General features: G+C 38.2%; 2 protein-coding genes across 2 annotated transcripts; both read left to right on the top strand.

The window, feature by feature from the left end:
* The first annotated feature begins 2,020 nt into the window (after window positions 1-2,020).
* Window positions 2,021-5,450, top strand: LOC130589907 (uncharacterized). Its single transcript, XM_057391541.1, has 2 exons — window positions 2,021-3,010; window positions 5,248-5,450. Exons 1-2 carry the CDS (start codon window positions 2,653-2,655, stop codon window positions 5,448-5,450), a joined length of 561 nt encoding a protein of 186 aa, XP_057247524.1. The 5' UTR covers window positions 2,021-2,652.
* An 8,425-nt stretch (window positions 5,451-13,875) lies between these two features.
* Window positions 13,876-14,589, top strand: LOC125493255 (uncharacterized). Its single transcript, XM_048636422.1, has one exon. It carries the CDS (start codon window positions 13,876-13,878, stop codon window positions 14,587-14,589), a length of 714 nt encoding a protein of 237 aa, XP_048492379.1.
* The last annotated feature ends 576 nt before the right edge of the window (window positions 14,590-15,165 follow it).

Here is a 15,165-nt window from a genome sequence, read left to right on the forward strand (position 1 = left end):
GGGTATGGATTATTTTTTTACTTTTTACTTCTTTATGTCACAAATTATCTTAATTAAGGTGCATGTGAGTTTATGATTTCAATTTTCCAATTCTAAATTCTTCCAATTTTTTGGACTCGTGCGTTCAATGACTGATGTAGTTGATCGATGTCATGCTAAAATGTAATGGAAGTTTTTGTATTGTTTAGATATACTAAAAAATATTCAATGAATATTTTATTTATAAAAATTCTTGCTTAACGCAAATATACAATTAACTATTGTGAGATGGGAGTAATAACTTTTGCCTTAAATAATACGTCAATTTTATTAATGTAAAATGACCCGTGTCACAAACTTGATTATTACCTTCCTTACATACACAAATATATCCTACTCTACTTTAGTCATTTGATATTAATGATCAAACTTTACTGATTTCGTAGTGCTATAATTGGTATTTTTGTTTTAAGCCACCTTTGATTTGTAAGAAAATTTGTAATTTAGAATGGGAAGGGGGTAACATATAGTCTCTTCATTCGGGGACACCATAGCTCTCCCCCCTTCATTATATAATAGAGATATTTTGTACTTTAATTCTTGAATGATATATATTTTACATAAACCTTTTTACCTTGATAATTAATCGCTACTATATAATAGAAAAAGATACGTCCAATTCTATTAATGTAAAAGTTTTATTACATATAGGAAACACTATACGAAAGTAATAATTTAATTATTATTTTAAATAGAGATAAAGTTTCCTGATTGTTTGAGTGATTTGCGTGATTTTTATTTATAATGTGAATTGTAAAGTTTCTTTTAAGTGATTTGTGAGTGAGTGTTCTAAATAAATGAAATCGAATCACCAATATTATGACTATCAACAAAATTCCTCCAACACCGAAAATAATTCACCACAACAACAGCCAAATTAAATACTCAAATATATATCTCCAATTTTTAATTCCAACACCTTGAAATTACCTAGTACGTAGATGTGAAAACACACATCATAACCGCTCGTAATCAAAATCTTCCAATTACCCTTGACCCTCGGATTTACCATCCTCGTATGATTAGGCCAACTGCACCGGGCTACCACCAACAACCTCGCTCCATCTTTGAATGAACCTAATTTGGTGCATAAAGATAGAAGACATGACAATAATAAGATAAGGGCATCTATCATGAACCAAGAACCACGCACCATGTTAGGGTCTAGTGCATAATCTTAAGCTCCTCATCAAATTAAAGGCTATAGAATTATAGGCGGTAATTATTCAAACCACAATCAAAACAACAAAGAAGTTTAAATGGAGCCAGTACAATGATGAATATTTATGCACAAGTTAATTGGTTAACTTTCACTCATGGTCAATCAAATCGATCAATTTATTAGGGTAAGACATTTCATGTGTCGATAAATTAGTTTGGTGAGTTATTAATACAATCTTCATAACAGAGTTATTGGCAACTTATGCTCATAATAAATATAAATCAATAAATTTAGTCTTTGTTAAGAAGTTATCGGTGATGACATGCATTATTTGCTTCAAATAGAAAATTCTGAAAATATTCAATTGTTGCCAATATTATGACAACGTGTGATCGTGCAGAAATTTATCTCAGGGCCTTGTCTCCTCAACTAAAATTCAGTTCAGTTGAGTTAAGCATAAATCAGTTCAGTTCAGTTTAGCTCCAAGTATATATTAGTTTCGTTCATTTCAGTTCAACTCAGCTCCAATCAATTCAGTTCAGTTCATCTCCAATCTTTTATATATATAACCATTTTGTTAAATATTATTATTATTGTTATCGTTTTTGTTGTTGTTTCTATATATTATTTTTTTTATTGTAGCTTTATTACTCATTATTATTACTATTATTATTTATTAGGATGAACATGGTTTAGGTCAAAAGCACACATAAACCCACGTTTTTTATCTCATAAACCAATAAAATCGCGTCAAAACGGTTTTTATATGATGCAATTATCATTATTATATATCATTAATTATTATTATTATTATTAATTTATGATTATTAATATTATTTATTTATAACTATCATTTAAAAATATCCAAAATACTATTATTATTCATTATTATTATTTATCATTATAATTATTGTTTAATATTCATATTATTATTGTTTGAATATTATTTATATATTTATTACATTGAATTTAATTCAATTCAACTTAATACAATTTCAATTCAATTCAGTTCAGTTCAGCTGTTTTATACGGAAGAGAACATGTCCTTTATTTCATAAGGAACAATAAATGAATATTTTTTTTCCCGAGACGAAATATCTGTTGTATAAAAAAGAAAATATAAAAATTCTCTAAAATCTTATAAATTATTTACGGTATAATTTCAAAGTTTTTCAAACACAAAATCAAAGATATAAAAAAAAACATAAGGAGGGAATTTTTTTAATTCTGAATTAGATTCCCGCCTTAACGAAACAAACCTGCTAATAACGTCTCCCCTTCCCTTTGCCAAACCAACTATATGGCCCCTTAATTAATTCCCTTTAAACCCTAATCCCCATCCTCTTTTCCGGTTCATCTTTCCCTTCCCTTCCCTTCGGCATCCTCCACTCTTCGGTCTTACACCAATCCCCTCCCTTTTTCCGGTAAACCTAACCCCAAAACACCAAAAAATGGTAGATTTAACACCATTAAAAATTGCTTATGAAATTGAACAAGATCCACAACGAAAAGCATGGTTGAAACTTTGTTTCGACAATATCAGTGAAAGAAAATTCCTTGATTTTTATCTTTCTTTGAGGGGAACCGAATCAACAACGCCATTCATGAGTCTATTTGCCAAAGCAGCCTTCGACAAAGTCATGCGAACCATTGCAGAAGAGGTTGCAGAAGGTAGGCAAATTGTTTGTGCCCTTCCAGCAAAGGGGAGCGAACTGGTCAACGAAAAGGAACGCAAGAAAGCAAGGGTTTCATCCCCGAAAATTGCGGCTGGAAGTAAGGGGAAGGAGAAGATGGTTGATGATTCTGAAGGTATAAAGTATTTTTTTTGGTTCAATTTAGTTATTAATAATTTTTTTTTCAAATCAGAAGGTCTAATTACGTCCCTTTAATTCTATTATTATTATTATTATGTTGTTGTTGTTGTTGTTGCTGTTGTTGTTGTTGGTGGTGGTGGTGCTGTTGTTGTTGTTGTTGTTGTTGTTGTTGTGTTGTGTTGTTGTTGTTGACCTCTTGTCTACTAAGAACTTAAGCGACTCATCAAAGGATCTGCTTCAGAAGTTTATAACTTGAATTAACGTTCTGAACTTATGACTGTTCCCAAGTTCAGAAAGACTATGATTTTTGATCTAGTTTTCCATATTGTCCTTGTAAGGGTTCTTATCTAGTCTTGATATATATATAGTTGATTGAAGTATATTTGGCAAATTGATGATGCCTTTATCCAAGTAATTCTATGTTTTGCTTTGACCTCCAGAAGGTAATTTTTGGGATAAAGGGGGAAATAAGCGTGTTCTTTATGCATCATTCTAAGGCTCAATACCATGTTTAGTATCTTTATTTATATAGTTGATATAATTGTTGTTTGATTTAATTATGATGATAACCTATAACATTTGTCCTTAAATGGTTTTGTTGTTTTCTATTTTTGTAAGTTTCTTTGTCTTTTCTGGCTGCTGTATTAGGACTAGCTGGAGAAGTGAAATTGCAATATGAAAAAGCACGTCTTGCAGTCCTGCGTGAACCTCCTTCTTTGAGTTTCTTTCCTATATATATATATGCTTCAACCTCTGAAAGTTGTGACCTTTTTCTGCTTTAAGTTTTTAGATCTCCTAGAGTTATTGTGGAAAATAAACCTTGCTGCACCTTCTGTCTCTGCACTATCAGCATCCTCTGCAGAGAAAATTTCTCCTTCTTGCCCTATCATGTCTCTCCTTAAGTAATCAAGAACATCCCTCGCAACATTTGAGTACTGCAAGTCTCTTGTAATTGCAAATGCATCCAGATAAACATTAACTAACTGCCCTTGGTCGTACAACATTTTATCAAAATGTGAAACTGCAAACCAAAACCACAATAGGTAAATAAACACAATATGTCTATCTATACAGACTCTTTTTCCTCAAAAAAATTTGAAGAATTCTTCATGCTCACATGTTAGTAAGAATTCTCCTAAGTACAAGCAACCAAAACCAAACAACGTGATAGTGTAGAGCTAACCATGCCAATACTTCATCCACGCTATATCTGTGAAATCCACCTCCTACATGGTCATGGATGCCTCCCTTAGCCATACATTGCAAGGTAAAATATACCATTTGACTACCATCATCAGCTCGAGCACCTTTTCCGAAATCCCTCATCTTTTTGGAATGATAAAGCATCAGTTGGGTCTCTACAGGTCTTGGAAATTTTGGAGCAGAGCCAAACCCACCGTTCACTGAATCATAAGTTCCAGTAAGCTACAAAAGAGTAATGTTTTATTTAGACAACTGTAGTTAAAAGAAAGTTTTCAGATGTGAGATAATTTACTCACAAATAAGAATGTTTTTAGCTATTCAATTTACACTGAACTGTAACATATGCTTCAAATAGGAAACAGAACAGCAGGGACAAAATGAAAACGATCCTTAGAGAATCGAAATAAAGTACCAACATTAAAGCAAATTTACACATTTTAGTTTCCACCAAACCGGAAAGACCATCATGCTCCTTCAGTTTACACTTCTACAAGGCCAATACTCCATTTCTACATTATGTTTTCTCTTTGATCTCTTCATCAGTATCCCCTGTGGATAGGAGATTATATCCTGAGTTAAGAATTGTAAGTTAGGAGTGTGATAATATGATCCCTTAGATTAAGTTGTTAGGCAATGGTTGGTTTAATTTTCTGATTGCAGTTGTTGGTGTTTCCAGGTAGTAGTTGATAATTTAAGTTCCCAAATGTGTGTGATTTTGCTGAATGTAGGATGGTTTTGGCTTTATCATATAACTCATGGTTCGACATTCGAGATTAAGGATTTTAAGGATTTAAATTCACTGTTATTATGCAGCATTGTATTTCTAATAGCTGCTGCAAGTATTGGTGGAATGTTCAGTTTATCTGAAATCTTTACAAGGAATGCTAGATTATAAGATTTGAGTTGATATTAGAAGTCATAGCTAGTTGGGTGATCTATTTGTGGTTTCATGCTTGTACAGTGATTTGTCTTTTTATTTTATATGTTATTTCTGTATTTTAATGCTGGATCTTTTTGGTTTGTACTCAGGATTGGTTGCTCCTAGAAGAAGGTCTTACAGGAAGAGGACGAACAACGGGGTCATGATCTTTGACCAAGAAGACATACATAAGGACAGTGAAAGTGAAAACAGTTATGATCATCTCATAGAGCTCTTGAAAGGGGATGGATATTCTGCTCTAGCTTATGAAAGCGAAGAATATCAGATCATAGAGATTGTTAGTGATACGTAGGTTAGTGACGACGAGGTTACAGGGTATTACTAAGCCCGGCTTATAACTATTAGTGAAGATGTACAACAGTTGCATATTTAGGAGATTTTTTGGGCACATACTTTTTGGAACAGATTGGCAGATATGGTGCATCTCTATTATATAGCTTAAGTTACTTAGATTTTGGCTCCTTAGAATACGGGAATGATTATGTTAAAACTTTCTAGCTTATTATGTTTCACCATCTATGGATATTATTTTGGATTGTGTATAGTGGTCACTTTTATATAAATGCATATTTCTTTCTTTGATAATCTATAATTTCTTTCTTCCATTTATGTTAATTTTCTGAATTATTATGCAAAATAAGTAAATAAATAAATAATATTAAAAATTACGTAGCATTATTATTAAATATCATTATAAAAATTTGGTGCATCTAAAAAGCTATTTTATAAAATTTTGCAGTTGCATCTAAATATAATTAGGAGCAACATGTATAAATACCCCTAAATGTTTTTTGAACCTATGAAACGTAATTGCATCTAAATATAATCTGTGGCAAAATTTATAGTTGCATCTAAACATAAGTGGTTTTAGAAACAATATTTGTGTGCCCCAAAAACTAAGCAATAGATGCAACTTAAAATTAGAGACAAACTTATGGTTGCCTCTAAATATAAATGGTCTAATCACCAATGTAACATGTGTGCCCCAAAAATATGGCATTAGAGGCAACCTATAATTAGCGACTGCCTGGTGGTCGCCTCTAAATGTAGTGGCTTTAGCAACAATTCAAGTTTTGTGCCTCAAAAGGGTGGGATTAGGGGCAACCAACAATTAGCAACACCTTAACTTGTCTGTCTCTAAAAGGTGGCATTAGGGGCAACCAACAATTAGCAACAACATAACTTGTCTGTCTCTAAAAGGTGGCATTAGGGGCAACCTATAATTAGCGACGGAATAATTAGAGGCAGCGAGAAAATCGCTTCTAAACACCATTAGAGGCTACAGATGTATATTTAGATGCAATTTTGGATTGCCTCTATATTTAGTTTTTTTTGTAGTGTTCTTAGGTTCTTGTCTCATTTCATGGGGATCTAAGAAACAAAATTCTGTAGCTCTATCCACAGCTGAGTCTGAGTACATTGCTGTTGCTTTGTGCTGTGCTCAACTCTTGTGGATAAAGTCACAACTAAAGGATTTTGGGTCTGTTTCGGAAGTGTTCCAATTTTATGTGATAACACAAGTGCAATCAATATTTCGAAAAATCCTGTCCAGCATTCTAAAACCAAGCATATTGAGATTGGGCATCATTTTCTAAGGGACAATGTTGAAAAAGGTAATGTTGAGTTGGAGTTTTGTAGGTCAGAAGATCAACTAGCTGTCATATTTACAAAACCTTTGAGCAGAGAAGTGTTCATCAAGCTTCGTACCTTGTTGGGTATGATTAAGATTAGACAATGAGCTCTTAGGTCTTGACTTGTCCCTTTGGCTAGTCAAATGATGTCATTTGTGTATATATTTCTTTTTCTTCTGTATATTTTTTTTGCTTTTTAGGGCTTACAAAGTTCTTATGCGATGCTGAACTGATCATCTTAGTACTTGGATACTTAAGCATAAGTCTTAAAAAGGTAAGTTGGCACAGACCAGTTGCAGACCACTTGGGGACCAGATTCTCTGAATACTTGGTTTATTTTTCAAATTTCAAATTAGGAAAATAAATGAAGTGACGGTTGTAATTAAGGCAACTACAGTTTGCGAAGAACGGATATATTCGTTTGATTTTTTTTCTTACCATCTTATATATATTCTTGCATGTGATCATACTTTCCTTATTTCTCTCTCATTATCTTTGATCACATATTTCCTGATTTTGTTTTCTTTAGTTGCATACTTTCTTTCGATCAAACCCTACTTTCTTCTACTCCTTTCTTTTTCGAATTCTTGAAACACAAATTGTTCAAGTTTTCTTCTCTTGTTCTCAAGTGCTCACAACAGAGGAAATTCAGTCTCATCATGTCAAGAAGGAGTTCAAGGTTGGTCGAAAAGGAGGTTGAAGAATCTCGTGAAATTGAAACGAAGCAAGCAAAGGAAGTGGTTGATCCGGTTGTAGAGGAAGAGGTTTAAGAAGAGGAAGAAGTACCTCTGATACGGAGGTCTTTAAAGAAGCCAGCCACTGCACTACAAAATCAACAACACCAAAAATCACCACAAAATCTACCACCAAAAAAGTAGTTACTTCAACATCAACCGCCAAAACCACCAAACCCGCTACTCCCAAAATTACAAAGACCACCACTCCCATAAAGCCTGTCACACCAAAATCAAAGGCGCCCTCTCCAAAACCGGTTGAGGAGTCTAAGCTAGAGGAGTCGGAGAAGATAGAGGAGTCAGAATCTGAAAAGGAGTCGGAGCCGAAAAATCAGGAGTTGGAGGAAGAAGAAGTTGAGAAGGAGGATGTTTTAGTTGAAAAAGACAAAGAAGGTTGCCGCCAAGAAACCGCCATCGATCAAAAGCGGTTAAGTCTGCTGAGAAGACGGTTACCAAACCCATTCCCTAAAAACCGCCAGTCAAAACCACCAAGTCCAAAATCTCTACCCCTAAAATCTCACCCAAACGAGTGGAGAAATTAAAGAAGAAGGCAGATGCTGATGTTGAGGGGGAAGTTTCTAAGAAGGAGGGTGTTAAGGCTGTTGCCAACAAGGGCACAAGGATAAAGACGACTGCTAGGAAGGGTGCTGAATCCTCCAAAGGCAAGGAGATCATGGAGCAGGAACCAGAATCAGACCGGTTCCCTGCTGACAAAAAGAGGAAGGTGCCTGCTACTGCTGCTGCTGAGGGTTCTAAACCCAAGAAAAGTAAGTCTATTACTCCTGCGCCTTTGTATGATTTGAGGGATAGGTCTATACTGGTTGGTTTTTCTGTTGCAAAGAGTTGGGTTGATCAGAAATTCTTGCATGAGGTTAAGGAAGCCCTAGATTTTCAGAAATGGTCTGTGTCATTTGCCAAAGAACTTGATGTGTTTATGCCTTTGGTTGAGGAATTTTATGAACACCTGCATACTAAGGACGATGGGTCCTACTTTGCTTTTGTTAAGGGCACTGCCATTAATTTATCTGAGAAGAGTTTGGCTGAAATTCTCAAAGTCCCACACAAGGGACTGGATGAGTACTCAAGGGAGAACTGGCCCACAATTAAAGGCCTCACAGCAGAACAGATCCAAACCAGGTTGTTCACTGGTTCTCCTGACCCTAAGCAGGGGTACACCATTGGCCATCTAAGGGAGCCAATCCTGAGGATCTTTCATACCATAGCCTCGAAGATTGTGTTTCCCAGAGCACAAGGGCGCATGAGTGTTCGGTTGATGGATAGTGTTCTTATTTACTGTCTCATGGAACATATTCCAATCAATCTCCCTGCTATGATTTTGGGTCACATGATCTGCTGTGTGGAAAAGGCCAAGCATGCACTGTCCTATGGAGAATGGCTGACCTTAGTGTTCACTCATTGGAAAATTCGTATGGCGGGAGACTATGGCAACATGTCTCACCTTACGAATCAGATTATAGGTCAAAGGGCATGTTATATGCAGGTGGTGTTATGAAAATGAAAAGTGCAGTAAAGGGTGATGATATTGGTGAAGGGACCAGTACGGAATCAGTTCAGGCTACTTATGCCTTGGTGAAGCAGCTGAGTGACCAGAATCAGATGATGCAGAATATGCTGAATAGTGTCACTCAGCTTTGCACTGCTATTTAGGAATTCTATAAGAGAGTTGAGGTTCGCCTTGACAAGGCTGGTATTCACGGTAGAGAGGATTCTGAGGAAAAGGATGAGTCATCTCATGCTGCTGGTGATGAAGATGATGAAGAGGAGGAGGCAGAAGAGGAGGAGTAAGAGCAAGAAGAAGAGTAGGAGGCAGAACATGAAGAAGATGCTTCAGAGAACCTTGAGGAGGAAGAAGATGATGGGACTGAAAATGACTCTGGAGCTGATTGATTTATTCTCTTTTCTTCTTACTATCTTTTGCTTCTAACCCCTCTTTTCTTAAACTTTCTATCTGGTTACCCACTTCCCAAATTACAAAAACAATTGATCTTCTGTAATTTGGTCTACTACTGGTCTGTAATAACTCTTACTTAGGATAAGTAGCTTTTGGTACTCTGCAGGAACTTTGGTAGCATCAGCATCCCTAGAATGCTGTTTGAGCTGCCTATTTGGCTTGAATTAGTAGTTATCTACTATTTATATTATGTTCCTTTGATTGTACCCTTGATTTATTTTGATGATGCCAAAAGGGGGAAGCAGGTGCGAAGTTCTGTGATCTTTTCCACCTAATCTTAGGGGAAAGTAGATCTGGTGCTATAACTTGTGTGTGTTGCAGCAACTAGAACAAGGCTGAGTGCCTTGTTAGTGGTGACAGACCAGAAGTGGTTTAGAATTGAGTGTATTCAAAACACTTTACTTCTTTTCACCCTAATGACTTAGAAATAAGTCTGAACACTACTGATGTTCTTCTTGCGGATGCATGTTTAAGTCTAAGAGCTCTTAGTCTAATCATATTTGCCTATGGTACTTAGAAACTCTTTCTTAAACTGCTGTCAGTTAGTTGTGAACTGGTGTACTTGTAAATGATGCTTAATCTGCAGGAACAGTACGAGACCAGTTCTTTGAGTTCTTATCTTAAGAATTCAATTTGTTTGAAAAAGTTCCCAAAACTAATGATATTATTTGCAGGGGGAACTTCAGGGTTTGTCATCATCAAAAAGGGGGAATTTGTTATGTTCCCTATTTTGAGTTTTGAAAGATGGCAAACCACATTGAACTATTATATTGTATGCATGTTTCTGTTTACATGTGTAGGTGCCAAAGTACGAGTTCAATGGATAGAAAGACGAAGCTAGTGAAGCCAAGTCTTGAAGAATTGCATGAAGACCAAGATCAAGTTGTAGCATTTAGGTCTTAGATGCAATGTAAGTGGTATAAAGGTTTGAATGCACTATAAGGGTTTGAAACTAGAGAGATGAGCTAGTTCTGGATGACAAGAAATCTCGGTTACTTGTCATACACAGCTACAAGTAAAACTTGGTTGATTGAAACAGTCTGGGAATAGATCTGAACCAGTCCTCACGGTTTTACTTCATGCATTCTTATTTTAGGAAAGTTTTCTTTCCGCGTAAAATTGATTCTCAAAATACACGGATGCATGGTTTGTTGTATGAGCAAGATTTCTTGATTATGGTAAGTGTGTTATATGATATTATACTGAGTATATTTTCCTTGAAATAAATTCCATATTGTCTAGGAAAATATACTCTCATAATAATATCATATAAACATTTACTTACCAAAGGCTTATTTAAGGAGTTTTGCTAGCACACAAACCTCAAGCTTTTGCACGCATATTTTCATAATACTCTAAGCAAAAGCACTTCATCTCTTGAACTCTCAAATCCAAGCATAAACCTGAATACCACATAGATCTTAAATTACTCTCATTCTAAGCGTGTAAGGCTGTTTTGTCGTTTTTGAGAGAAAAACTGATTGTATTTGAGCATTCTGTGAGTTCAGTTTGCTGGGGAAGTTGATCAGGGATCAACTTCATTTGAACCATCATAGTTGGTGGTTGAGTCGAATTTCATAGGTGGAAGCTGGGGAATCATCTTGTGCATAGGTGCATAAGTGATTGAGTGTAATTCTTTTGTTATTCTGAGTTGATTAATAAAAGAGTGAGTGAGTGGAGGACGTAGACTTATTAGAAGTCGAACGTTGTTAAATCCTGGTGTTGTTTATTCATTGCTTTTATTTCCGCTGCTAGAGAACTGTTCTTTTACTGTTCTTACTATAATCGAAAAAGTTACAACATTCGGACAAACACTCAATTCACCCCTCCCCCTCTTGAGTGTCTCTTGCACTAACAGCTGCTAGTAGAATTAGGATAGATTAATTTCCTTTGCTGGTAAATGTTGTGTTGGGTTCTTTGACTACTTGTTTTGCCTTTTAATTCTCCTTATTTGATTACTCATGTGACGCATCAGCCCATCTCATGGCTTTGTTTCAATGCCTCCTTTTATGCTAAATGCCACTTGTATTCCATATTGCTAGGTTCTCCCATCAAACACCTATAACACATATAACAAACTAATTAAGTTTATTATTCAATAATATAGAAATAAACTAATCTTTAGCAAATAATAAGTATTATCGTAAAGTTATCACTTAAAAGACAACTAAAAGGCTAATATTAGGGAATAAAAATATAACATAATATGCACTTATCACTGCTTCTTCTTCTTCTTCTTCTGAGTCTGAATCATCTTCATCATCTGCTTAGAGAGCAATGGATTTTGATTAGGAGCTTTTACCATATTCAGTATCAAGGTGAAGCTCACACTAGTAGAAAAAACCTCAAATGCTCCGGTTGTTTAGGCCCCAAATACTCCGTATTTAACGCGTAGCAAATGTCATACGAGCATTTGAGCATTTTACAAATGCTCCGGTTTACAACCAGAGCATTTGTTTTTAAATGCTCCGATTTTTCCCTAACAACCGGAGCATTTAAGCTTTTCTTATAAAAAAAAAAATTCAAACCTGCTACTCCTGCTGGCCAGCAGCATGAGTAACAGGTCCGCAAAACTCGTACTATCCTAGCACATGTGAGCTCAGCAAATCAACAGCAGTTGCAAACCAGATATCACATACCCTTGAGTTGCCTCATCCTCCCAATTTCCCCACTAAGGAAGAGTGAAGCTAAATAAGCTGAGTACCTCTCACATATTCCTCCAATTGTATTCTTGTGTAATGTTCATTTCGAACACAGTTTAAATTGTCCTCGCCTACTCGACAACTTATTCAGCTTTCCACTATAGTACTTTTCAGGATAAAACTGGTACATTCATGTACATTATGACATCTACTTAAATTCGAGCTACATACAAATGATACCATCTGTTCAAACTAAAGAACATAACCCCCTATACGGCTACGTCAAGCAATATTGCAAACATGAAGTATTGCTAATGAATGCGAATCAGAAATTTTAGTCATATTATATGAGGTACAAATACTAACTTCTCTGTAATCCTTGGCAATTAAAGCACTTCCAATGAAGTAAGTGAAGCAAATCAGAGACACTCCAATGAGAATTTTGTACAGATACAAGCAGTTCTTGGTGTCTGAGAATGCAGAAACCTGAAAAAGAGAAGAGGGCTATATTCAAATTTAACATTAACAACTGTTTGGGCCCAAACCTGGGCCTCCAGTGATCAGGACTAAATCCTCCCCTCCAGCGTGGAATCCCACTAGTGGGGCCCACATGCCTTGAATTTCGTGCCTACATGGCAGGGAATGTCCTCACACTTTTCAACGCCTATAAATGCCGAGCAGATCCCCATTCTTTGAGGTACGCAATCCTAGACAGCACACTTGGCAACCATTAATCAATACACTTACTGACTTGATCGTCGGAGGGGCGATCCCGGATCCACCCCCGGGGTAGTCTAACCTTCGATTTGTGCAGGTCTCCGAGCAGACAGGCCTTCATCAACCCTAATCTCGATCATTCACGCTTAATACAAGTTTTTACCCGAAACAGGTTGGCGCCGTCTGTGGGGAAGTCGAACTAAAAGTGATGGCCATCACTCGGAGAAACTAAAGGAGGCAAAGGGCTCCCGCTCCCTCCAACCGCTCGAGAGCGCCATCCCCCGAGGTGGCCGACGAGACGGCCGGAGACCCTCGTCTAGCTCCCATGCTTTCGGCCCGTAACCAGCATGTCCTCGAGGAAATCAATCCTCGAGAAGCGACGAGTGCTGTGAATCTCAGGATACCTCGAGAGAGGACTGCTCCAACCCCAGGGGGTCCTCCACTCCTCGAGCATACTAGTCCTCACCCGGTCACCCAGCAGGACCTTCAGTAACTAGCTGATCGTCTTAGCGACAACTTCGAACGTGGCCTCCGAGCTCTGATGCTAAATTTACAAGTAGGAGGGGAAGGAACTTCGAACAGGGCCCCTCCACCTCCACTGCCTCGGCCAACTGTAGGTCGTCATCAAGCGGATAACCAAGACCAGCCACAGGTCATTGCCCTCGACCCCCCGGGCTCATCACGGGTGTCTCGACGGGCAGCCCTGGCCGCCCCCGGAAAAGATGATGCCCGACATGTCATCAACGAACGTTACAGGAGGAACGGTAATCGTGACGCCAGGGAAGTCCTAAATGAAAGAAGGGCCCAGTCAAAGGCAAAGGACGTCAACCCCAGCCGTAACCGGGAGTAGAGAGAACCTCGAGAGAGGGAACCTCGAGAGAAAGAACCTCGAGAGCAGGAGAAACGGGGAAAGGAGCCTTAGGGACAAGAAGAGCCTCGGCAAGAGAAAGAGCCTCGGCGCCGATGGGGCCATAGGCAGCGGTCGTCGAGCTCCGAGTCCAGTCATGAATCAGGTATCCGAATGGGGAATCTTGGATTCACCACGCCATTCAACGAGAATATTATGAGAGCATTTACCCCTCGAAAGGTTAAGGTCCCCCCAATCGACCATTATGACGGGACAACTGATCCCATCGACCACCTAGCCGCCTTCAAAGCACAAATGAGCGTCCAGACCAGCAGTGAGGCCGCATGGTGCAAATTCTTCCCCACCACCCTGAAAGGCCTAGCTCTAACCTGGTTCACCGAGTTGCCTTACGGGAGTATATCGAGCTTCACCGCCCTCGAAACAACATTCAAACAGAACTTCATCGTAGGAAGGAGGCATCGGAAAACCAGTATTCATCTCATGTCAATCAGACAACGGAGGGAGGAAGACTTAGCAGATTACATCAAGAGGTTCAACGCAGAGTCTCTCAAGGTTTCTGACCTACAAGATAGCGTGGCGTTTACCGCTCTCATGTCTGGGCTATACCCTTCGAGTAGGTTCAAACTGAAGCTGGCCGAGAGTGAAGCCTCTTCATTCTCAGAAGCCATGAACCTGGCCCAAAAATTTATACAAGCCTCCGATATCTGCAAAACCCATGAGGAGCCCAGCTCCGGGAAAAGAAAACATGAATACACTCCACGAGCAGACAATCCCAGGGATGTCTCTCGAAAAGAGAAAGACAAGAAGCCTCGGTTGGAAAGTCATTGGAACGACGTTCGATACAACCTGAATCAAAGAGAAATCTAGCTAGACATCAAAGGAAAATATCCCTTGCCAAAGCCTCATCCAATTCGAACATTTGTCAATAAGCGAGACAAAAAACTCTGGTGTGAATTCCATCATGACTGCGGCCACACCACGCGAGAGTGTCGAGAGCTCAAAAGAGCCTTGGACAAATTGGCTGACGAGGGAAAGCTGAATCGGTATGTAAAAGATCCGAAGGAAAACAAAGTCGAGCCCCCTCCGGAAAAACAGACTCGAAGCGACGAAACCGCAGGATATGTCAATGTCATCGCAGGTGGATTTTCTTCGGGGGGCTTAACCAGCCGCTCTCGCAAGAAACACCTCTACACCAGCAGTGCCTCTGGCCTCGATCATTGACAGGCAAGTTCAACAATTCATCTGGCAGCACTTAATCACACGGTTCGGAGTCCCCCGAGTACTCATATCGGACAACGGCCGCCAATTCAATAGCGGTCCTACACGCGACTATTGTTAAAAGTTCGGGATTGAGACCAAATTCTCCGCCGTTAGTCGACCACAGACTAATGGGCAAGCCGAGGCGGCCAATAAAGTGGTCCTGAAGGGGCTCAAAACGATGCT

Source organism: Beta vulgaris, chromosome 1, assembly GCF_026745355.1.
Source record: "Beta vulgaris subsp. vulgaris cultivar EL10 chromosome 1, EL10.2, whole genome shotgun sequence".
NCBI classification, from domain to species: Eukaryota; Viridiplantae; Streptophyta; class Magnoliopsida; order Caryophyllales; family Amaranthaceae; genus Beta; species Beta vulgaris.